The sequence below is a fragment of the Hyposmocoma kahamanoa genome, unplaced genomic scaffold (genome assembly GCF_003589595.1).
Source record: "Hyposmocoma kahamanoa isolate Upper Pololo Valley unplaced genomic scaffold, ASM358959v1 62, whole genome shotgun sequence".
In the NCBI taxonomy this organism is placed as follows: Eukaryota; Metazoa; Arthropoda; class Insecta; order Lepidoptera; family Cosmopterigidae; genus Hyposmocoma; species Hyposmocoma kahamanoa.
The window spans coordinates 1510222-1536316 of NW_020653850.1; the positions used below are offsets into that span (position 1 = coordinate 1510222).

The 26095-nt window shown below is 36.8% G+C and overlaps 1 protein-coding gene across 1 annotated transcript in view; it reads right to left on the reverse strand.

Annotated features, from left to right (window-relative positions):
* LOC113229423 overlaps window positions 1-26095 on the reverse strand; it is a 301492-nt gene that overhangs the window by 15693 nt on the left and 259704 nt on the right. Inside the window, exons 2-3 of the mRNA XM_026463005.1 lie at window positions 4574-4735; window positions 1543-1720 (exon numbers count right to left, since the gene is read on the reverse strand). Coding sequence (XP_026318790.1) covers window positions 1543-1720; window positions 4574-4735 — 340 coding nt within the window. The remainder of the gene's footprint in view (window positions 1-1542; window positions 1721-4573; window positions 4736-26095) is intronic.

Here is a 26095-nt window from a genome sequence, read left to right on the forward strand (position 1 = left end):
AAGGAATTTTTTCTGAGTGTTCGATCTTTGTATTAATAATTATAACAGTTAGTAACTTGTTTAATTGTTTTTAAATAGCATAAGGCTTTTCTCAGACCTTAGTGCTTCCGATAAATTAGACCTTAGTGCTTCCGATAAATTGTTGTAAATTTTTAGCGCCATTACAAAAATACTTTTCTGCATGAAGGTAGTTTTACGAGCTTTCAAACGAAGTTGGTCATATCGTCTTGGCTTCAGAGTTCATGTGAACAAGTGCGAGTGCATTCGGACATACACGGCAGTTTCATAGATATAAAGTGAAGGAACAGTCAGTAATCGAAGATCTTTAAAATATGGTATGCAGCTGTCTGTTCTCTTCAATCGACAAATTGCTCTGACACATCTTTTTTGTGCCTTAAGAACTGAGTTCACATTAGTTGCGTTGCCCCAGAATATTATACCGTATCTTAATATGGACGAAACATAACCATGGTATGCTTGAAGGACCGAGTCTCTATCTACAACTTTACTAAGCATATATAATGTATATGCATAAGTGTTGAGTATAGTGATAATACTCTCTAATTGTGCTTTCCAGTTCATTTTGTCATCAATCTGTATACCTAGGAACTTTGTTATATTTGTGTCTCCGATGTGTGTCCCATTGTACTCTACGTTTATCTTACTAGCTATTTTTCTCAACCTAAAATTCATGAGGTTTGTTTTTTCTAAATTGATTTTTAAATTATTATCTTCAAGCCATTCTATTAATGAATTTACATTTGTATTTATTTCGTTTTCTTTAATATATGTCATTGAACACTCGTCCGCATAGAGCACCATTGAGTGATGCTTTAGGCATGTCATTAATATATATTAGGAAGAGCAATGGGCCTAAAATACTACCTTGCGGTACTCCATATAGTGTTACTTTAGTATCAGAGTTATATTCCATTTCCGTTCTTGTTTGAATGTTGATTCTACTAATTTTGGTCAACTGAGTCTTTCTTTTTAAATTGATTTTATCATTTTATGTATGTTACCTCTTACATCATATGAATAAGTTTGTCAAGTAAAATGTCATGGTCTACGTAGTCAAAAGCTTTTGTCATGTCCATATACATAGCAAATGCCGGTAAACCGATATCCATTCTTGCATGTATTTCACTAAGAAGTCATAAATCGCCGAATTAATTGAACTGTTTGTTCTAAAACCTTTTTGTTCTTTACAAAAAATTTCATTTGCCTCAAAGTAACCATATAAATTCTCATAAATAATTTTCTCACACTTTAGAAAAAACTGGCAGTAGTGCTATAGGTCTATATGATTCCATGAGTTGTTTATTACCTTTTTTGTACATGGGTTTTATAACCGTTATTTTCAAATTGTATCTAATCGTCTCCATACCTTGTTCGATGTCGTGAATCAAAAATATTTCTGTTGTTCATCAAAGTACATACAAGCGAAGGCGCTTGTGGAAGTATTTAGTACACTTCGACGGTCAGTGTAATGACGCTAGAACCTTTCATATATAATTTAATAAATGCTATAATGATATGTACCTTGCCAACACTAGGCGAGTTGTCAGTAACAAATCGCACCAGTACAGGCTTCTCCGAGCCCGCGACGAACCCGAAGCCGAGCTCTGGGTCCCTTTCCAACACCACATCGCGGGGTGCGGGGGGAGACTCACACGAACAGCCCTCTGGAGCCACGTACGTTGTAGTCTTGTTGACATGGCTGTAAGTTCAAAGTTTTTTATTTTACATTTTTTCTTTCGCATAAAAATTAAAACATGTGTACGTAGATCTCTCTAAACGGTGATAATTCTGTGCAAACTGCAGGAGCGCGGATGGGGGTCGTCGACGAGGACACTTGCGAGTTTGAACTTACTATCTTACTACCAGATTCAGAGCTAAAAAGTGTTATATAGTATAACAAAAACTTATTAATAATAGTTATTTGTTATGCAAGGCTGCAAAGTCGTTGTTTGACTCAAGTGCTTGTAATGAAACCTGAGCAAGCGAATGAAGCTACGATTCCCGAGCGTAGCGAGGGTTTCAAGACACGAGACGCAAAACAACTTTGCTGTCGAGCGAAACACACAACCTTTCACCTCACTATAGCAAGAAAAATGGTAGATGAAAGAAAGAAGAACAGTTGAACCTTTTTATCTTCGGATGCGTTCTGAATTTACACCTCATCAATTTTTATTCTAGCTTGTACTTTTGTTTCGTGTGATTAAGTGATTTTTTAAAATTTCTGAAATTATTTTAGTTCTTGGACGACTTCAAATAACTGATTAAACACAATTAGTTATCATCATTGACTTACAATTATATGGACGTCGGGTCCGCGCTAAAAAGTGTCCGAACTTATAGGGCGTTAAAGTCGTATACAGAGCGTCATTCACGCTTTAGTCTTCGTTTGTTCGACTGACAGCGAAGCAAGCAAAATTAGACAGTACTGCGATGACATTACAATTTAAATTCAACGTTTTAGCTGTTTCATATTCCTTTACATGTCACTACGTTTAAATAGGTTGACTTGGGACATTTTTTTCGTGGTTTTTGTATTAGACCCGTCGTCCATTTATTTGTAAGTCAATGGTTATCATAGTCAATTTAGTCAACAATAATAAGAACAAAATATACCAACGGATTTATATTACATAAATATGTAATGTACGACAAATCGCGAAATTGAACGAGTAATTACGTTTTTTTTTTTCAACGAAAGAAAAAGTTAGGTGCACCATAGTCCATCGTCAAGTTCCAAATTCAAAAACCTTTTCCACGCTAGCGTGTAAAAAACGCAGCAGATTTCCGAGCTAGAGACGTGAAAAAGTTTATTTTTGGTATATTTATCACTTTTTTGTAAAATATCTTGGAACAAAAGTTATTGTTTGTTTATTTAGTAATATAATCCTGGGAGGTTGTTAGCATTCTACAAATAGCCCTATGCACGGAATTCCTCAACAATACCTTACTCCGGTGCCAACTTCGCTTGGTATTTACAGACCATACATTATAAGTCGATAGTACCTTATCACGAATTCAAATGTTTCCCACACTAAATCGGTTTTATATCTCGGGTAGAGCGGCAGGGACGCTGGCCTATTTCAAAGTTTAGTTTTTTAAAGCTATTTGAAAAATGTTGATATATAAAAAATCGTTGTTATATGTAAAGTACTTATTGAATACAGCGGTTTTCTTGTAAATAACCAGATAATTTTACTTTATATTTTTTCCAAAGCGATTGCTTCAACACTTGCACGATCAACCAAAGCCATATGCCATTAGGTTTTTTTTTTTAAATTAGCTGACCAATTTATTATATTGCTTATACACAGAAAAAAAGGATTTCTACTAATAAGAAAGAACAATTTCTCAAAATATTTGCTAATTCTGAAAAAATATTTATTAAAAGTAATATTCTATTGTCATTAAAAAAATACTGCTTATCTTTTTCTAATACAACTTACTCTTAACTTTATTCTAACTTTGAGACAAATACGTTCAATTCAAGATTTTATTTCATTTCTAATCAATTTGGACATTAGTTACATCAAGAAATTTTACCATCAAATTTAAATAATCTTAAATGAATTCAAAATTTCTTGGGTGTATTTTAAGAAAATATATTCTTAAACAAGAAAGAAGTAGTTTGCTATTCAGATTAATATTCTAAATTCTAGAGTATATTCTTAAAGCAACATTTCGTTGCGTTTTCATAGTCAATGTTGTCGTGACATGTCGCCGAAGGCACACGCGGTAATGATTACTTTTACTTGTGCTTGTAATCATAAAAATCATAAACAGTCATTTATCCAAAGAAACAATACGTAGTATCTCTAGTTTGTTAGGGTGTTATTTGTAGTCATAATTTAAGAAAATTGGTTTCAGCATGAAATCAAACTCCACTTGTAACAAGCACAACTTTAACATGCAATTAGTTCCATCACGCCACTGCTAGATGGCATTAGCTGTACTCTGAAACGCGCTATCGTTTTGGTAACTTCAATAGTACAATATCATCTCATATAATTGGAATTGTTAGTGCTTTCTGCCGCTGTAGCATTTATATGGCACTTAACGGTACTCAAGTATTTGAGAAGATTCGTCCTATTTCTGCTACTTTAAGGTTTGGCACTGAACTGTGTGCTTTCACGCTATTGAGACATACTGTTGGGTCCATAACCCATAAATTTACGCTTTTTGATATTAGAAAACATAAATCTTCTGTCAAATAATTAAGTACCTCTCAATTTTTTATTCTTTTTTTTTTCAAATCAAAACCGGTCATTTCTAATAACTAATAAATATTTTGTTGAACCTAGAGTGGCTTTGCGACTTGAAATAAATTAATTTGCTCTTGGATTAAGTATTTCTGTCTTGTAACTAAAATACACTTACGAGACGTTTTTTTACTATTATCAAGTAATTATTCTCTAGCGTCTATAGGGAGAGGACCGTTTTGTTGGATTTAATAAATTTGTCTTCATAAACTGAATTTTGTCTTTTTCTAAGTAATCTGTTTTTACCGTGTAGGCTGGGAGGTATTTAGATGCAGAATTAAAAAAAATATACTTACTTGATGTAATATGACTTCCCTCTAATATCGAGTGCCTGCTCCCAGCCAAAGGGCAAGTCTTCGTAATCCTCAGGTTCCTGCGAACTACTACCGCTGCCATTTCGACTTGACGACGGCCAGCTCTCGGCCGGCGGAAGCCAGCTCGCTGTTCTCGTCACGTGACTGGAACAAAATAATAAAAATAAGTTATTGTTTTTTATAAAAAACAAATAAAAGTTAGTATAAAAAATTATATTATATATCATTAATAGTTATTTTTGTCTTAATTGAACTTCGGGTTTCGACACGTTTGCCACTAGAGGCCGCGAGTTGTCCCATCCGGAAATCCGAAACTTCATCAATTGCTACTAATAAACAGCCACTTATATTTTTTAATTATTCAAATTATTAAACACTACAGAAATACGCGTTGATCAACAAATACATACATATATAATAATATAGTTGTATGTTACAATTTGAAGTACTTGTATTGAAAATAATTTGAGTGACACCTTGGGTTTGTAGTTACCAATTGCGCCGCTAGATGCCACTACAGTTGAAACCGTTTTTATTGTTATATTTTAGCGCAATGCGCATAACAAAGAGTTTTAGTTAAAAATGGAGAAATAAAATTGGTTCCTAGGACCACTGTTTTTTTTTGCAGCGACATTTTATTTAGGTAGTTGCTACTGACTTCCATGGCCACGAAAACGATCTGACCTATCCCTTTCCCTGTACACATTAAAAAGCGATTGAGAAATAAATCTAGAAAATGGTACTTCAGAATACATCAGATTGCTATTGGGTGAATTTACAGCATAATAAATAACTTACAATACCAGACACGTGCGCCGCGTCGCAGTTGGCGACAATTTTCCTATGGCGAAAATTCAGCTTCTTTATTATATTTGAAACCAAAATAACTCCGCTACTTTCTTAAAATCTTACGAATTCTTCCGTATTTGTTAGATGGAGTTTTTTCAACGACACCTAGTGAAATACTTATCGATCTTAAGGTATCTAAAGATTCTCTTCTTCCTCTTTTAGCCGTTCTCAACTATATCGGCGTAGGCCTCCTTCAGTTTCTGCCACATCTCTCGGTTCTGTGCCGCCTGTATCCAATTCAACCCCGCCACCTACTTTAAGCCACCCTTCCAACGCATCTGCGGTGTCCCTCTGGGGCGTTATGCACCCCATTCGAGAACCGCTTTACACCAGGAGCCATGCTTTCGAGCAACGTGACCAGCCTACCGTCTCTTAAGCTTCGTTACGCGTTTGGTGACATCAGTGACTCTACCTCCCGGTCTGAGCCACATAGATTCCCACCAGTTTCCTCTCTTAACACACTTTGGGCTACCTGTAGGTAAATTGTGAATTATGTCTTTTGTTGGCACCCAGATTTCGACATCATAAGTTAAGACTGGCAGATTACACTGGTCGAATATTCTTGTTTTTTGTTCCGCCATGAGATTCACTTTAAAAGCAGCTATGAGTATGCTGCCCACATCAAACGCATACGTCTGTAAATTTCATTGCGTTGATTTTCTTTGCCCATTTTTATTTCCTGGCCCAGATAAAAATACTTATCCACTCTTTCGATGACACTTTGGTATCTTAAGGTAGCTAAAGTTTCTTTTAAACACCCGAAATATATATGCCACGTCGATCACGTCATTGCCGCCGTTCGAAACCCCATCACACGTCGTCGCTAACGATTTTGCGATCGCCGCACTTGTCTATACATACTTATACGGGAGTCGCAAATGGCAAATTCCGGAGAGTAGATATTTGGCAATAGTTACGCCCATGTTACGCACCAATTGCAATGCGAGTAATTTTCCGAAATAGAACAAAGTTTAAATGGTAAATAAGGAGAACTTGTTGTTGCCGCTTACTTTTCCAGAGAGTAAGCCGATAGGAATAAAAACTTATCAAATTTGGTGAAATTACGGGCACACGGGAGTTGTCAACTTATACCTCAGGGTGAAGGGCGCATTGGCAGTGTCTCTCGGATCTTTTCGATTTAAAGCTCCGAGTGGCACTGCAACTGCTATGGACAGGCGTGTCGCTTAACAACAGACACTTGATATCATAAAAAAAATTGTCAGAATACTTTTATTACATACCAAGCGATTGTCGTACATTCGACAAGTTATGAGGGAGTCCGGCATTGACTTACAATTATATGGACAGATATATCGGGTCCGCGCTAAAAAGTGTCCGAACTTATAGGGCGTTAAAATCGTATACAGAGCGTCATTCACGCTTTAGTCTTCGTTTGTTCGACTGACAGCGAAGCAAGCAAAATTAGACAGTACTGCGATGACATTACAATTTAAATTCAACGTTTTAGCTTTTTCATATTCCTTTACATGTCACTACGTTTAAATAGGTTGACTTGGGACATTTTTTTCGAGGTTGTATTAGACCCGTCGTCCATTTATTTGTAAGTCAATGGAGCCCGGCGTTACATTTTTGTGTATTAATTATTATTCTTTTTACAAACAACAAAATTGATACAACCAACCTCCTACTCTTCACATTGTTTAATATTTTTCATTGGTCTAAAGTGTCTATAACCGGGACTGTTACGTATTTCTTTATTTACTTAAGCAAACTATTATTCGCCGCCATTTGCATTCGCTTTTCCTTTTGTTCTATTTCTGAAAAAATATTTCGTTTTTGTTTACAATGGGATATAATTTTATAACTTGGGATGGCACCTTTTCAGGGTCTACACAAGCGTGCGTGGTGCGGGTTCCGTTGACAGAGTAGTCAGCCAGTGTTACGTAACATCTTTTGCAGAGGCAACTCGGAGTCTCTAGAGACCACAGGTCTTCTTGTTAAGAAGCTATCATTTCCTTTCATTGAAACCTCCGATGACCAGTAGACTAACAGCTACTTCCCCCATAGAATAACCCAGTCACCCAAAAAGGAAACGCTGATAACTTCATGGGTGTGACGACACAAAGTCCTCGATGTACCTATGCATAACGTGACCATTATTCTTATCCCTTAGAGCGGGACGCCTGTAAATTTGTAATTATTTTAGATTAAAAATTTAAAAAAACAATTGAATTTTGTGTAGTATACCAGCTTTGTATATTTTTCTAAATGTACTGTCTCGTGTGTCCTGTTTAGTAAAAGCGGGACACTTTTAAGTATTTCGAGGACAGCGACACGAAGCTTAAAAGCGGGACTGTCCCGCTCAATATAGAATATCCTTTATTTAATCAAATGTTTACGAATTGGAAACAAAAAGAGACATGTCCAAAGATGCATATTTATCGAACTTGAAACAACTTCATCCTTGAAAATACTGTGCTATTTTTGTTTTACTGAATATCATGACGTCTTTAATACCTTGATATTCATTAAATAGTAAGCAGCCGAAATCCTTGTAAAATAGTTCGTCCAGGGAAGTACTGCCACCTTACTAATTTCTACCGCAAAGCCATAATGTGAGCATTGCTGCGTTTCGGTTTTGAAGGGCAATGGTGCTGGTGAAATCACAGGCACATGGGACTTGTTAAATTATGTCTCAGGATGACGGCTACAGTGGCAGCGCCCCACAGATCTTTGTGATTTACAGATCTGAGTTGCAACTGCTATGAACAGGCGTGTCTATCCAAATCTACCACCAGGCGCACTTCTCGTTCGTCCCGTCACTTGGTGTTATAAAAAAAAGTTATGTGTATATAGGATAATAACAATCTATGCGACATTTTACGAAATTTGTCTACCTACTCCAAACAAACAATAAAGATATATGTCTACTGATATCTACCTTTAGGGATAAGATTACTTCCAGACAGCGACTGTCGCGTTGCAGACACGTGTGAATGGAACAAATTGCCAACGGAAATGACGTGGCGGGAATCATGGAACGTTTAATAGAATAGAATAGAATACGTTTATTTGCCAGAATACAGTAATTACAAAGATCTTAGGTAAAATTAGGTACATTGTATTCAACCTGTAAGCAGATGTGCAAATATTAATGTTGCTTTAGTCTCTATACTTTCTAATTAATGTAATGAATTTGTTTCTAAGTATTCTTTATTACTATAGAAGCAATGTGTCAAAAGCCATTTTGTCAATTTTAATTTGACAAAATGATTTATGTACTATTGCCTATGCAATTGTATATTGGGCGGATATTTACTGTATAGTCTGTTTTATGAAGATGGAGTAAAATGATATTGTGACTGACACAAAGTGACTGAAATGCAATGGATTGTATATACAAATTTTACAGGCTGATTTCATCATATTTCCTTCATATTTACAAACTGGCCTTTACCTATTCTTAGAGTAAGAGAGACGTACCAAATATTGTATACGGGCACAATACTGGATACCCCGCTATATGATAACTAAACATCATCATCTTAATGATGTAAGTTACCAATATTTTGTTAGTCGTCTGCGCCGTTTTTGCCTTTAGTTCGATGTCAACATTCAAAGTGTATTTTTCCGTGTGACGATTTTTTCAGATCCTGCCTTCAAAACGCTGTTAAAGCACTGTAAATCATATTATGTTTTGTGGCAGTGTTATATACTAGGCGCATAGTTAGAATACAGAACTTAACGCATTTCAGCGATAATAGCGCAGGGTGAAATTTTCGTAACCGATTGTATTATACAAATCGTATTGTATCGTATTGTACAAATACCTCACCTTTGTTACCTCAATATTGGATACCTAGGTATCCACAATACTAGATATCCGATATTCGGGTATCTACATCATGGGTTGTGTAGTGTCTTTCATATTTAAATGTTTCATTATTTGTTTAGATGGGGATCATTCATCACAAAAGATGACGGTTTAGATTTTTTTGCCTCCTGCTTTTGCAACTTTAACAGGATGATTTGAATACATGCCCTGGTTAATAGAGTGTACCCAATACTGGATATCCAATATTGAATAGTAAACCCTGTACTGGATATCCATTATTAGAGTACCTACATGTGAAAACATCGTTGATTTTTTTTATTGAAACAAAATATGTAATTATTTAAAAAATAAATGAACACAGATATAAATTTAATTCATTTTCTAATGTAAAGTCTTTAGATAGACAACGACTGTAACTGTAATAAATATAAATGTTTAAATATTATATTAGAGTTTTTTTCGAATGTTCAAAAAGTATCAATTTGAGAAAGTTAGGCATGGATTTGTAGGGTTGTCAGTTATCATAAAATTTTAAATAGTTATGTATAGTTGTTGTCGATCGTTTTATCGATAGATTGTGACAGAAGACAAAATTTTGACAACAACAACTGAATTGTGAATGTTACAACGTTCTAATGATTACTATTTGAATTATTGCTTTCTTTATTCTAATTTGACATTTCTGCTAGTATCGAGATCAATTTCTATCCATATACATTTTAATAAGAATAGCTGGATTTGATATTTATATTGAATTAAAATGAAAATCTTTGAAATATGTCTCCTCTTTGTAGTTTTCATAAATATAGTTCTAAACACAATGTATGAACTTATAAAAATTGGCAATTCAAATGAAATAAGTTCGGCTATTTATTCCATAAGCGTGACCAATATTCAGTAGATAGTCGATAGAATTTTTATCGACTGCAATCACTAGCTGCTTACAAGCGGGAAACACTTTTGCGCAATGAGCTGTCATTTTATTCCGCCGTCAAAAAAGACAGACTATACATACACATAGAATCCCAAAACATGAGAATTTGAGGCTGGCAGCGTTATTCCTTTGGTTGACATAATCCTTGCCTGGTTTATTTTTGTTTTTTTTTTAGCATGAGATAGAAGGTTTTCTGTCTTTTATCAGGTGAAATTTCATTCAGTATTTGAAAAGCAAAACAATTTAATGAAAATCGTAAAAGAAAATTTATACTACTTCTATGTAATTATTACGTTTTTCTAGTCGTAGCATTAATTAAAGATTGAAATATTACGTGCACTATAAAAAACTTAATTATACGAAACAGATGCTAAAACGGAGGTTCCAAACATTAAAAGGAATTTTTAAATATATTTTATATTAAATAATTTAGTGCCAAATACATACATATTAGAAAACGAACTAAGCTTTAATACTGACAAAGATTGCGTACTTCTACCTTTTGCGATTCCCTTTTTAATGATTTTGTCTTTTGTGGTAGTGTAATGAATATGTGCCAGACAACCAAACCAGCAACGGAATTCTGGGGCACTTCCCAGAGCACCAGACTAGAACTAATTTAGAAAAGTTCATTTCCCAAATTTGTCGTACCGGGAATTGAACTTGGGACCTTAGCATCCAGCGCCCACCGAGGTCGTCAAAAAAGTCTTTGCTTGGTAGACGACTGATCGTACTGTAGTTGGAAAACTTTTTTGCAAATTTAATACATGCGTGTGGGGGTAAAACAGCCAGGCCTAAATGGGATTGAGGGGCCACGTTAGACGGATGCGACCCGAGAAGTGGGCGAACGTCGTCACTCATTGGGTTCCCGAGGATGGAAAAGGACGGCGTGGAACGCCGAGAAGGCATTGGCGGGACGATCTTGGTGGGCTTACTTTTTATTTTTATTTATTAGACGTACACAACAGTCAACATCCAAAATAGATTAATGCATTAATTTGTTTAAAACTAGATATGAACCAGAATGCCAATCAAGAGCGTGTACGGCATATTTAGGAAAGCTGCTGTCATACAATTATGAATTGCAAAATTTGTTTTGGTAAATATATATAAAAGAAAATACAAAAAAGAAAGAAAAAGTGTTATAATAAAATTATTATTATTTTAATTTTTATAGTTTCACTGTACTACCTACTTGACGACATCTGAGACGGACTTTTTAAATACGTGATACTTAGAATTAAATACATTTAAATGTTTATTGTCCTTAATATGTGCGACACATTCGTGTTATGGGATTGTGTGTGAAAAGATGTATTGTTTTTAAAAACATTTAGGACAAAAGCCTTTGGACGCCGAGGGTTGTATCTAATGTTAATATTAATACTAGCCAATAAATTAGCGGAATCAAGGTAACAGTGTAAAATTTCAACGGACACTGAGTGATACTAGGTTGCATTTAGATAGTCTGGTTTCGTAGGCATCTGACGACGACAATGACCCAATCTATAAAAGAGAGATCTGAGAGCCCTTCTCTGCGCATCTTCAATCTTGTTGGAATGTGCATGGTAATAACCAAATCACTGTACCATATTCCAGAAGGCTTCTTACCAATGAGCTATAGAGATGGATGAAGCTATACGGTTTATTGAAAGCTTCACGGTTCACAAAGCCCAATGTCTGGTAGGCCCTACTAACTGTAAGATCAAAGTGATTTCTGAAAGTTAATTGTTTTGAAAGGGTTTGAAAGGAAGTGGTGGGAGATCGCCGAAGACAAGGAGCAATGGGGATTTTGGACAAGACCTTTGCCCAGCAGTGTAGAAAACAACTATCACATAATTTTTTAACGTGCTCCAAGACCTTAAACATTAACGAGATTAATTTGAATAGTGCTATAAAACACGATTTTTTTACTAAAGAATTTTTTTTTTGTCAGTTTTACTTAAAGAATCTTGTGTTCATTATTACACCCCGTAACAGCGCGACAACATGATCAAAAAAAGAACAAATATGGCGCAAGAGTAAATATTAACTCTAAATTAATGCCTCGATCCACAACGAGACGCAACGTGGTTAACGAGCTACTCATCATACGATTTCGTCAGTTCTGTACGTGGTTAAATAAATAAGTATGAGACAACATTTGCAACACGACAACAAACAACGTTGCTCTGACCTCAAAGTAAATAACTTTACCAAAATCGGAAACAACTACGGTACCACAAACACCCAGACGACATAGAAAAGTTACATTTTCTACATTTTCTAGTAGCAGTAGACTTTCTTGTGAAAGAGTTCGTCCAGGGAAGTACTGTCACCTTACCTATTTCTGCCGCTAAGCAGTAATGGGACCATTACTGTGTTCCGGTTTTGAAGGGTAAGGGTGCTGGTGAAATTACATGGTCTCAGGGTGACGGACGCAGGGCAGTGCCCCTCAGAACTTTGCGATTTAAAGCTCTGAGTGGCACTGCAACTGTTATGGACAGGCGTGTAGCTTACCACCAGGCACAGGACTTGCTCGTCCCGTCAATTGATATTATAAAAAAAACATTGACCCTGGAATCGAACCCGGGACTTCAGAAATGGCGACACCATGAAAACCGGTGTGCAAGCCTCGATCACGGAGGTCGTCAATTCAGGATATTACCATGCCAAGGCAGAGTTTATGGCGCTGTTATCGCTAATACCGTGATGAAAATAACCAATACGAGGCGAACGAAATGATGTAACGTCCTAGATTACGTCACGAGTACGTTACGATTACGATTAGGCGCGCAATTAGTTCGTCCCATAACTTTAATTATGATGTTTGACATAACGGGACATAACGGGACCATAGTTCCGCCTTTAAGCTTCGAGTCCAGCCGTCCCCAAAGTACTTAACAATGTCTCGCTTTAACAAAAAAAGGACATGCGTGATTTTAATTTAAATAAGTACAGTAGTACTCAGTACCGAGTACTAAAAAACCGACCTCAAAAGTTCGAGGAATTGCATCTATTTGCCAAGTTTTATTGAAATCGGTTACCGGAAAGTGCGCGACATCGGATTCATCCTCTAGTTTACCTTCAGAGATGAAATATTTTCTTCAAATTTAAATGAGACCACTACTGAGGTACCCCCTTTCCAACAAAAAAGAATAATTAAAATCTTTTTTTTTATAATAACGCTGTGTGCGTTATTATAACTCAACATAGCTCCGTACTAGGGAAACCCTGGGTGGCGAGTGCTATGGACACATACATAGACAACCTCAAATTTCTGTAACATTTTTTAACGTCGGTTAAAAACTACAAACCCAGCCCACCAGACTACACAAGATTTTGTTCTTTTTTTTAATATTTGCACTAATGTTTTTTTAGTTCTTTTTATTAATAGTGGTTACGTTATGTATTCCTTTGTGCGTTAGATTTTACAATGTGTTGTGTGCGTCCGTGTGTATCAGCTTTGTAACGGCAGATTTATGCGTGTGGCGATAATGTAAGCGATACGCGGCTAATGAAATCGTCTGCCCGAAAAATACCTCTGGGATGATACTCGTATGCCGCGACACTTTGTTCTATTTCGAAATAATTCACAACCTGAACGTCTACATAAAATGGGAATCTAATTTCTGTTCGTAATAAATCCTTGTCAATAAAAACGTTGGGTAGGTATAAAGATTTTGTATCTCTATTAGAACGTTTCGTTTTTATCGTTTGTAGACAGTAGAGTAGGGTTTCTTAACCTGTGATCCATGGACCCCTAAGGGGTCCGTGTAATGATCGCCGGGGGTCCACGGTGAGATTACGTCATTAACATAAAAATTGGTATACAATATGTTGTGTATTGGAGCCAGCGAAACGAGCGTAAGTAAGCCTTTATTGTCAACGCCTTAGACTTTCTAATCATGGCTCTAATTCAGCATATGCAGCAGCAACAGTCGCGCCAAGTATTCATATGTAAAACTTAATCGGAAATAATAAAATCTGGTAAAAGCTAAATCTCGTTTGTCTTTTTTTTTGGAAAGGGTCCGTCGGCTCTTTGAAATTTTTAGAGGGTCCATAATTATAAAAAAAATTAGGAAACTCTGCAGCAGAGGTGACTTCTATCGCTCGTGAGGTTCTGGGAATACCAAAAACAATCTGCGACACATTCCCTTGCCATTATTCTTCTGTGAGAGTCTCCCTATCGCACGAGAATCGTCCCCCTGCGCGCCCGCGCCTCAATGTGATCCAATCGCCTAAAGGGTGATAAAATAATCTCTATTTTCAGGGCTTGTTCTGTGATAAAAGGAAAATTTCTTTTAACAGACTTTAAAAAAGGAGGTTTTTAATTCGACAGTGTTTTTTGTGCGTTTACCCGATTACTCTGGCATATGTGAACCGATTTTGATGATTATTTTTTTATACAAAAGAGGATGTTGGTCCCACTTAAATTTAAAGAAAATATTCCGCCTCTAAGGGTGATCAACTTTATAGGGGATGAATCCGGTTGCGTGCGCTTCCCGAAATCGATGTCAATAAACTTGACAAATAGATGTAATTCCGCAAACGTTGAAGATCGGTTTGTGAAAGAGTTCGCCCAGGGTAGTACTGCGACCTTAACTATTTCTGCCGCCAAACAGTAATGTCAGCATTACTGTGTTCCGGGTTTGAAATTACAGGTACAGACGCAGTGATAGTGCCCCTTAGATCTTTGCAATTTAAAGCTCGGTAGTGGTACTGCAACTGTTATGGACAGGCGTGTAGCTTACCATCAGGCGCACAACTGTTCGTGCCGTCACTTGATATTATAAAAAAAACAGTAACAATTAAAAAAATCTCAAACCAAGTCAATAATATGTTAATAATTGTTGAAGCTGTAGCTCATTACACTGTACGCAGAGTCTAGCACGTTTTATAACCTACCTAAGTAGCCTTATTAGCACTGCAGCGTTGCTTTTAAAAGCATCAAATACACTCATAATGTTTGCTTTTAGGTCGTCGAGGTTTTGAGCTTCATTAAAATAAACACGGCGTACGGTAACCAAAAGGACCCTTACATTCACCAAGCTTTGAAGTTGTTGGAGGCGGTGCTTTCTACATCATAGCCTCGTAAATGCTCGATACGATGTGTAGCTGAATTCTGTTGTAGCACTGACGATTCCAGTACATTTTGGTGCACACAAGATTTGTGTAACCTGCATAGACGGGGTAACAAATCACACATACGTTCTTTTCCGGGTTACCAAGCACTACCGGCGCCGGCGGCGATGTCCTTTGAACTCCACCCTCCCTGCGCTTTCTATGACTGTTTTACAAAACAACGCTTTTTTTTTTCAGGGATACTTTTTATGGTTACCGTGCTGGACAGCCACGCAGAGGTCCCAGGTTCGATTTTTACTTCTCTCGTGAGTTTGGGTGTAATTTGTAGTTGTCTATGTGTGTGTCTATGAATGTGCGGGGTTATGAATGTGCGCGCGCGTTATTAGTGATTCTGAGACATAAACAAAACATGTTTTTTTATCACACTGTATAAATTTATTGCTCGGTGGAATGGATATCAACCAAATTGTTTCGTTTAATGTTTGCTTTAGCAATAACGTTTAAGGAATTTTGTTTATTGATTTTGTTACGTGAGTAATGAAATGTTGACAAGAGTGTAATGCGAAAAAATCTTCGGCCTTTTTAATTTGTTTTTTTTTTTTTATTTATTAAACAATAAGTGCGTATTTGATCTTCTATCTCACTTGATAGAGAGCGACGATGAAGTCGACAATAGACCTTGCCTTCAATAGGCCCAAGCTATACCGTTCAAGGAACAAGTCTGCAGTCTGCAGGGAACAAGGTCGCCATATCAATGGGGAAGCAAAACGCTTCTAGTGAATTCTTGGAATCACAACATATTGGTGGAACCCCAGCCTACGACTGATCCCTCGATGATGGAAAGGGGGAAGACGGCGTTATTTCGGGCAATTCTCTCTCACACTCTCCGTTAATATATTATCCTGTAGAATGGTAAATAAACATGCACTATTAAAGAATGTTACATAAAAGAGATTTGGGGAATTTATTATTCCCCTTATCGAATAATGAAATGGCCTCGTGAATTCATAGACTGTAATATTTCATAATTGTACAAGTAATTCCGAACAATTTGATAGCTCTGACTTAAGAGACAATCCACTTAACTAAAAACCTTAGAGTACTAGTTTGTTATAGTTGTTAATATTAAGTTATGTTAGTTTAGTTTATATTAATGACTTACCTAGCCTTATGGAGGGTATAAAACGTGAGATAGTATTGTTTGCTGATGATACTTCCTTATTATTTAAAGTTAAAAGGCACCAATGTTCCTACGACGATGTGAACAATGCTATATCTAAAGTAGTTGATTGGTTTGCTGTTAATAACCTACTTCTTAATGAGAAAAAAACAAATTGTGTGAAATTTACATTACCCAATGTTAGAGAGACGGTTACAAACATTGTAGTTAGAAACGAAATTGAATCTTGTGGATACAGTTGTATTTCCAGGTATAACGTTAGATGCTACTTTGCAATGGGGTCACCATATAAGTACCTAAGTTATCAAAACGGCTCGGCTTCTATAACAAGATTCCGGTTGATATACAAAATTTGCCTTTCACGAGGTTTAAAACTATAGTGAAACAAAAACTTTATACTAAAGGTTATTATACAACTTCTGCGTACTTGGATGACAAAAATCCGTGGTAGTAACCCGTTTAGCTCATGGAGGTAGTCTCGATCTCTGATGTTTCAAATAAAAAAAAAATTAAATGTTATTTACAAAGAGCAACCCCTAGAGTTTCTTGCTCATACTTCTCGGGGGAATCTGCCTTACGAATGAGCGGTAGAGTTTAACCATTGTGACGATTTCAAGTGTAATAATGCTTACCTATGAAATAAAGATTATTTTGAATTTGAATTTGAATTTGAAACGATCGAACACTTAAGAAAAAATTCCTTCGATCCGGCCGGATGCGAACCGATGTCTTCTAGCAAACCGTGGCAGACATTATGCCAACTAATCCACGTAACGAACCAGCGGACCTCACGAATTTTTGTATGTTCGTGTGGTTGGATCTTAGTATTTGGTTTTCAATGACTTTTTAGCCGTAGCGCCATCTATGAGAAATCTATGAAAGTATTTCGTTACCCAGTTAGATTACCTATTGAACAAAATCACTAAAATCTTTAAAACGCACATCCTGACCGGATCGTGAGAACTGAAGGCGGCAACTGCGGCGGGACTGAGTTTAAAAACAAATTACTCTAAACCATTTGATTTTGAAAACAGACACAAAAATATACCTTTCACCTTCATTGACAAATGAGTCAACCTTTCACGGTAATGAATCTGGGACAAAATATTGGGCAAAGTTTCGCGGCGCCGACAGGTGACAAATCGGCCAACCTGCCACCCGAGCCGGTATATTTTTTTACATCCTAGAGCTGTTGTACACGGCCGACTTTAATTACAGCTACATAGGTTTAATTAGGTTTATTGAATGTTTCTCCACTATGATATTCATTTAACTGCCTCCGTGGCGGAACGGTTTACATTACCACGCAGACGTCTCAGGTTCGATTCCCGGGCCGAGAGAAATATTTGAAGCATTTATTTCTCACGTGAGTTTGGGTGTAATTTGCGGTTGCCAATGTGTGTGTTCATTTCAACCGCGACACAGGGTTTCCCTAGTGCGGGGCTATATTGAGTGTGTGCGTTGTTATTATTATTATTCAATAATTTTTTGGTTAAAGACTCCACTACACATGCAAATACAAATACAAAAGTTATTTATTGCGTACCACACACTTTTTGGACATAAATATCATGTTAAGTCAAAAAATAAACAAAGAATGAACGGTTTGTTGTAATTATTAATACAAAGATCGAACTTTAAAAAATTCCTTCGATCCGGCCGGATTCGAACCGACGTCTTCTAGCAAATCGTGGCAGACTCTATGCCAACTAAACCACGGAACGAACCAGTGGACCTCACGAATTTTTCTATTTGCTTTATAGTCGTAGCGCCATCTATGAGAAATCTATGAAAGTAGTTCGTCACCCCGGTAGATATCTTTACAGCTACAAGCCCCGCCTAGAGATGTCTCTACTCACTGTATTTAAATTTTTATTAAAATAATATTCAATTATTTTTTGTGAAATTACTCCACTACTTTTTTATAATTCAATAAAGGCGAAGATCGAACACTTAGAAAACAAAAAATAATTGAATATCAATTCACTCAAAATTTTAATAAACGGCATTGTTGCAAATGATTTCTTACAAATTTGCTATAATTATTAATACAAAAAATTTCTTCGCCCGGTTCTCAAAAGGTTATTGCCTCGGGTGACCACCCCGGGTGCACATACTGTACAATCCATATTTTCCAGATAGGTACCGGAGCTGTAGGCACGCTCACTTCCCGACGCTGAAAAACGACGTCTCTCCGGTTCCCGATAACCTAGAGGGACCGTAGGATATCTAGCTCGTCCTCTACTAGCTAGAGATGCCAGTCGTAGTGTCTTGCGACCATTTCCGGACATAGCTTCCGACTTAAAGGGCAATTCACGTGTCCTCCGTCCAATTTGATCTATTAAGGTCAAAAATTCTAATATTTATCGTGCAAAAATCGCAAGTCTGTGTTGCCTCGTATTTACCGCCGTGTCCCCGCCCGCCGCCATATTTTCGGGCACTTATCTCTCTCTAATGTTTGTCGTAGTCATAACTGCAAGTGTAAGTGTTGTACTCATCACTATGTACTCTGAAAATTGAAACTAAGACCTGTCTTTCGGATGTTTTCTGCATTCAAAAGGAATATTCAACTAATTGTCCTATAGCTTATACAGTTTCTGTGTAATCTGATAAACATAAATAACGGGATAAGAAATAAATTAGTTGGTACTTGGTGCAACGGGCTGGTATCTGCAACTCGACGACAAGGCGCCCATTTTGCGTGTAAAAGACAATATTATTATTTTTTATTATATTATTATTTTAATATTAATAAATAAATTAGTTATTCCCTTGTTCTCCGTGTATTAAATACCGGTGTTGTTCGTTTCGTGTTCTAAGGTTTTTGCAGTTGTTACTTACACACATCAACTGCCTCCGTGGCCGAACGGTTACCATGCCGGACTGCCAAGCAGAGGTCCCAGGTTCGATTCCCGGGCCGGGAGAAATATTTGTATGGCCTACATTTATTTCTCTCTTGAGTTTGGGTGTAATTTGTGGTTGTCTATGTGTGTGTCCATGGCACCCGCGACACAGGGTTTCCCTAGTGCGGGGCTATGTCGAGTGTGTGCGTTATTATAAAAAAAAATAACAGGAAAGCCGCCGACAGGCAAAGAATTGACGCCTTTGAAATGTGGTGCTGGCGCAGAATAGGGAATTTGTTTTGTTCAAGCCTTAGATCATTGACTTACAAATAAATGGACGACGGGTCTAATACAAAAACCACGAAAAAAATGTCCCAAATCAACCTATTTAAACGTAGTGACATGTCAAGGAATATGAAGAAGCTAAAACGTTGAATTTAAATTGTAATGTCACCGCAGTACTGTCTAATTTTGCTTGCTTCGCTGTCAGTCGAACAAACGAAGACTAGAGCGTGAATGACGCTCTGTATACGATTTTAACGCCCTATAAGTTCGGACACTTTTTAGCGCGGACCCGACGTCCATATAATTGTAAGTCAATGCCTTAGATTATTATTTTTTTCCATCGCCTAAGGTTCAAGCATAGTCACAGTCAGGCGAGAAATGACCAAACGTCACTTTGACACATTACGTCATTGGCGATGAATGAATACTATAAAGAATGGAAAAAATCCTTTATTTTTTTCCATCCTTTATGGGAAAAAAAGATTTCCCTAGTCTAAGATGAATACATGGTTTGTTCGTTTAATTGTCTATTATTTTAGTATTTTTTATTTATTTACTGACTGTGTTCTTTGTTTTCTCATAAAATCTCTGTTTCATGCTAGTGGAAATTCGTAATGGCATTGGATTACTCATATTTAAGTATATTATAATTGTATTATTTGTCAGTGAATTTTCCTAAAATGTATAAATAAATAAATAGACTTAAGGGCAGGAGTCCCAAAAGGTGGTTGGATCAAATCTCCGAGCAACTGGATATACCGGTCAGTGCCACACTACACCATGCGACTGAGCGCAACCGATGGAGGCAAATGGTTGGCAGGATGAGGTGGAGTCACGATCCTCAGCAGTGAGGAATCGATTAAGAAGAAGAAGACTTACACATATTTCAAACTATTTTTTCGTATCCAAATCGTGTATAGGTTATTTAAGATTATTTATAAAATATTGACAAGCAGACCTAAAGGGCACCGTAGCACCGTCTTGTTGAAACCACATGTTAGTGATATCCATATCATCAATAATATGCCAAAATTGAGTTGTTAACATCTCTCGATAGCGTAATCCTTTGACCGTAACCGCATTTCCAGCCGAATTTAAAAAAAAAAAACGGCCCAATGCCAACGGCGCAAGTCACATAGCTACCGAAACAATGAATTTATTGCAAACCAAATTTTCCGATCGCATAATTTCACGAAATCCAGCCGTTAAGTGGCCAGCTCGATCATGTGATTTAACACCCCTGGATTATTTTTTATGGGGTTATGTTAAAGACAGAGTCCATACGGAGTTTTAATACTGCAATCGAACCGATTGCAGTCTTAAAACTCAACATTCATGAAGTGATTAACGAAATAGATCCACCATTTTGTCAAAAAGTCGATTATTTCATCAACTTTGATGAAAAAATCGACATCTATAACTGTGGTCGTGGTGGACATTTGCCAGATATAATTTTTCATTAATGATTGCCAAACCTTACTAAATTTGAATCATTGTCATCTAAATGTATTGTTTTATTTTGATTTCCAAAACAAAATTCTTGTTGAAAATCCCTATATATTGAAGTAACAATGGAATCCTGATGATGATAGCAAATAGAATTGACTCGTCTAAGTATTTTTTTTACTAACATCCTATGGCTACGACTAAAAAGTCGTTGAAAAACCAAGTACAAAGACTCGACGCAAGCACATAGAAAAATTCGTGAGGTCCGTTGTTTCGTTCCGTGGCTTAGTTGGTATAGGGTCTGGCACGGTATGCAAGAAGACGTCGGTTCGAATCCGACCGGATCGAAGGAATTTTTTCTGAGTGTTTTTTCTGAGTGTTCGATCTTTGTATTAATAATTATAACAAACTAGTGGAGTAATTTCACAAAAAATAATTGAATATCAATTCAATAAAAGTTTAATTAATCCTATAATTAATTGATCTGAAAATAAAGTATTTTTATTTTTACTTATTTTTTACATTATTAACAACATAAACAACCACTTTTGTTCCACTTACACTTCCCCATAAAATAACCGTTTACCTTAGTTAACAGTAATTGTGTGTGTGTGTGTGTGTGTGAAAATTCGGCCGGAGGTTGAAATGGCATCTTTCAATCTAATTTGCCGGCTATGACTAGCATGGCTAACACGTCACACCAATCTAGCATCCGACAGTTTTCCGGCATGAATCATGTCTGAAATCTTTTATAGCCCATAAAGTTGTGGAACCGCAAGGGCTGTAAGTAAGTAAGACATAAAAATGTCACCGTGCGGTCACCCCGGGAACAGGTGGTCGGTGGGACAAATTGCTATCCGAATACCGGGGCAGACAAATTGCCGGTTGAAATTCCGGAGACAGTTCTAAAGTGAGACTTTAGTGCAATCTTTGGTAAAGAGATTTTTGGCATAAGTTCAATGGTTAATTGAAATTCAGATCTCTTTTAAAACACATCGATATCATATTGGAGATCTCACACGTTTTTTAAGGAATGTGAATTTTCTTCTAAGTGTCTTTCTTCTAAGTCATCATCATACTTTTCTTAAAGTAAGAGCTAATTGAGAAACTACAGTTCTTCCCCTGAGCTATCACCGCTAAATTACTTAGATTCGTAAAATAAATTTCGCTGAAAAGAATAAGTAAAAATCTCTAGGGGTTGCTATTTATAGAAAAATATTTGTTCACATTTATTGTAAAAAAATATTATGAAAGAACTAAATGGATGACTCCCTTGGGTTTGTTATCCAAGTACGTAAATGCTGTGTTTCAAACTTCTAATACTAACATTGTAGGAGTGTTTTGCTAACTTTTGTTCCATAACAAAAACGAAAATATTTATATAGATCGCTACTAACTCTGTGATAATTCTGTGCAAAATGCGGGAGTCGTCGGAGAGGACTTCTTACACGTTTGAACTTACTACCTAAATAAAAAAGTGTCAGATACCTAGTACTAAAAAAGCTTAGTTTTTTGTTTTTGAAAATTTATCATATGTACGAATACTAATTAATAGATTCAGGCGTTACTTTGCGGAAGTCCATGTTAATGGAAATGGAAGTAAGTTGATTTGCTACTCTGCGAACCCAGTGAAGGTTAAACCGTTCCAAATAGCTGTGCTTGTGTTGTGTACGCTCGGCCGAGCGTCGAGCAGTCAACAGCCCCTAAGGATGCCTCGTGGAGAGGCGGAACACGTGTCGGGTATATTTTTGGTGGCGGTTTGTGACTGTACTTGTGTTATTTATTTTATTAATTTCGTGCGAAGGGAGGGTGGGATAATTAACTGCATGAAAAATTTCGACAACGACGAACAACGAATTCTGTGTCTGTTGTTAATTTAGGTCGTAAACATTATGCTTCTTTTATAATAAATTAAGTGTTCATCACGCTCTTTTAGCACCATGTTATTTTAATTACCTCCGTCTATTACCTTATTATATTATCACTATCACGATCAAAAATCATAGATTTTTTTATAATATCAAGTGACAAACAAGTCGTGCGCCTACTGGTAACTGCTCGCCTATCCCTAATAGCAGAATAGGTAAGATGGCAGTACTTTCCTAGACGAACTCTTTCACAAGGAGCTCTGCGAAGACTGAATAGTTTGTTTCTACAGCATGCACCTTATTTCCATCAGAAGTACACTGGGATTACCAACTAAAATACGGGCCATTCCACACACTTTCGTCCACAATTGCTCTGTAGAAAATTAATTTTATCTAACACCACAGCTGCATTACAGCAATAACATTATGGCTAACAATGTTTCAGGTCATAATGGTCTAACCTAATTCGAAATGCAGTCTGCATTCCGCTAAACCCAGCTTATAAAAGCGGGGAATTTACCCCAAAATGGGGAGAATTAGAATAATTTTGAAATACGGTGCGGCATGGCTTTCGAGATAAAGGGATTTGAATTATTGAGTTCGTGTTTACTTTTGTTGCTTTATATAGTTGTTTACAGCTAGTTTTATTAGTTTAGTTCCATTACTTTGTTAAAATAACAATATAATTATAGCTCACACGCTCATTGTCCCGCACTAGGAGACACACATAGACAACCACAAATTACACCCAAACTCACGAGAGAAATAAATATAGGCCATACAAATATTTCTCCCGGCCCGGGATCGAACCCGGGGTCTCTGCGTGGCAGACCAGCAATGTAACCATTCGGCCACGGAGGCAGTGACGTGCTTGTTGCAGATCATTTTTTTAAATTGTTTTTAATGACTTTTTTGTCATAGCGCCATATGTAAAAAATCTTAAAATGAATGATTATTATATTGAATGAAAATTAATGACTTGCCAAAATCAATAAACACAAAGTGTAGGTACTCTTTTTGCTGATGACGTCTCTGTCCTTTTTAAATTCCCCAAAAATGTCGATTATAATCCAATAACAAACTCCACACTAATTACTTTAAAAAATGGCTTAACACACACAACCTTGAAATAAACTATAATAAAACTCATCTCATACAGTTCCATCCTTATCAAAAATCTCCAATAAATCCAAATAAAGTCAAAATCAATCAAAGCATCCAAGAAATACCCAATATACAAATGTTAGGCATAACCATCGATTCGCATTTAAACTCGAAGGTTCATGTAGACAGAATTGGAAAAAACATTTCCAAATTTATCTATGCTCTTAACGATACGCCAATACGCATGCATATTACGCGTATGCGTATGCATGGTTGCGTTACGGAATTATTCTACGGGCACAAAGTACTCAAGCGCATGACCTGTTCATTCTTGAAAAAAAAAATGTCTCCGTGTTATAGTAAATATCCGGCAACGGGAAAGTTGTAGACCACATTCTATTAAATAGAACATGCTAACTGTCCCATGCCTTTATATCATGGAAGTAGCATTGTTTATCCGTAAACAGCCAACATATTTTGAATTTAATAAAAATGGTCATTTGTATGGTTCAATTATAATCTACAATGAAATCCCATTAAAAAGGAATAGAAGCAATATCTCATTCACAAATCATATTAATCGACAAAAGAGTTTATGTGTGGAATAAAGGAAACACTCACGGAAAGCTCACTTCGTTCAAATTAATTTTAAAATAAGTATTTATTAAATTTTATTAGTAATTTATAGATTTAGTTTTTAAGCTTATTTGCAACACTCTGACTGGGTTATGTATGTACGTACAATACTAAATTTTATTTATTTATGATAACTTGTTACATTATTAATTCATAATCTTAAACTTAACAGTATTTTATAAACTAAAGTAAGTTTTTCTAAATACCGACGATTAATCGCTAAGCGGTTTTAACAATAACAAAAAGAAAAATGATGAATGTATGTTGTGTTTGTGTGAGTGAATGGTATGATGTCACGTGCGATCATGAAATACTAATCCTATGCGTGCGACCTGCGTAATGATAGTGTCGTTGCAATGTGACTTGTGTAATGTCTTAGTGTGCGTTAGTTGTCAGGTAAGTTTGTGGAATCGAAAGATGTGTGATAAAGCGTGTTTTATTTTAAGTTTGGACTTTCTGTAGTGTCATTGAATTTTTTTTTTCTTATTTAAGAAGTGTTCCTTTAATTTGTACTTAATGTTTCTTTCATTAATTTCCTCCTTTAGTTGTTTAGGCAACTCATTAATGTAACTCATTAAATGTTATTCATATATACATCGACTGCGACGTCAGAGCCCGAATCGCGTCCGCTTGGGCAAAGTGGCGTGAGGTGACTGGTGTCATTTGTGACCCCAAGAAAAAAGTTAAGCTGAAAGGACAGGTCTATAAATCCATCATTAGGCCTGTCCTTTTATATAGCAGTGAAACGTGACCCGTACTTGAGCGTCATAAGCAGGAGCTGCGTGTCACGGAAATGAAGATGCTGCGCTGGATGTGTGGAGTTTCACGGAAAGACCGAGTCAGAAACTTCCGCATCCGCGGCAGCCTTCACGTCCGTGACATTGCAGATACACTGCAAGAAAGCCGCCTACGTTGGTACGGCCACATCTTACGGAAACCGGCATGCTACGTGGGAAACAAATGTCTGGCTATGCCACCTCCGCCGGGCGCCGGTAAAAGAGGCAGACCCAAGAAGTGCTGGCTTGACGTCACCAAGGGTGATATGCGTGCCAATGGTCTCACCACTAAGGATGCCGAAGACCGTTCAAAGTGGAGGAGAAAAAGTAGGAAAGCGGACCCCGGGCTCCGCAGGAATACTGCTGAGGACGCAACCGGGACAACGCTCAGATGAGAGAGAGAGACAATACTAAATGTTATTGTAAGACCTTTTTTTATTGTACATATGAGATAAATCAATAAATCTATGAAAGTTTTTCTTCAATCAGCCAGGTACCTTTACTGCTACCGGCGGCTGACTAAAGATGTCGCCTTAAGAGCTCCCATGCCAATAAAGTTTTGACGTTGGCTGATGCCCAAATTTGTGAAACAAATATACGCCTGAAGTTCGCGTGACATGCGACAGGAGATATTACCAACTTCGTTTTAGCGGAATAACTCTAAAACTAAAGGGATTAAAAAAAAATCCGTAGTGACAGTTGTCGATCATGCATAAATATAAT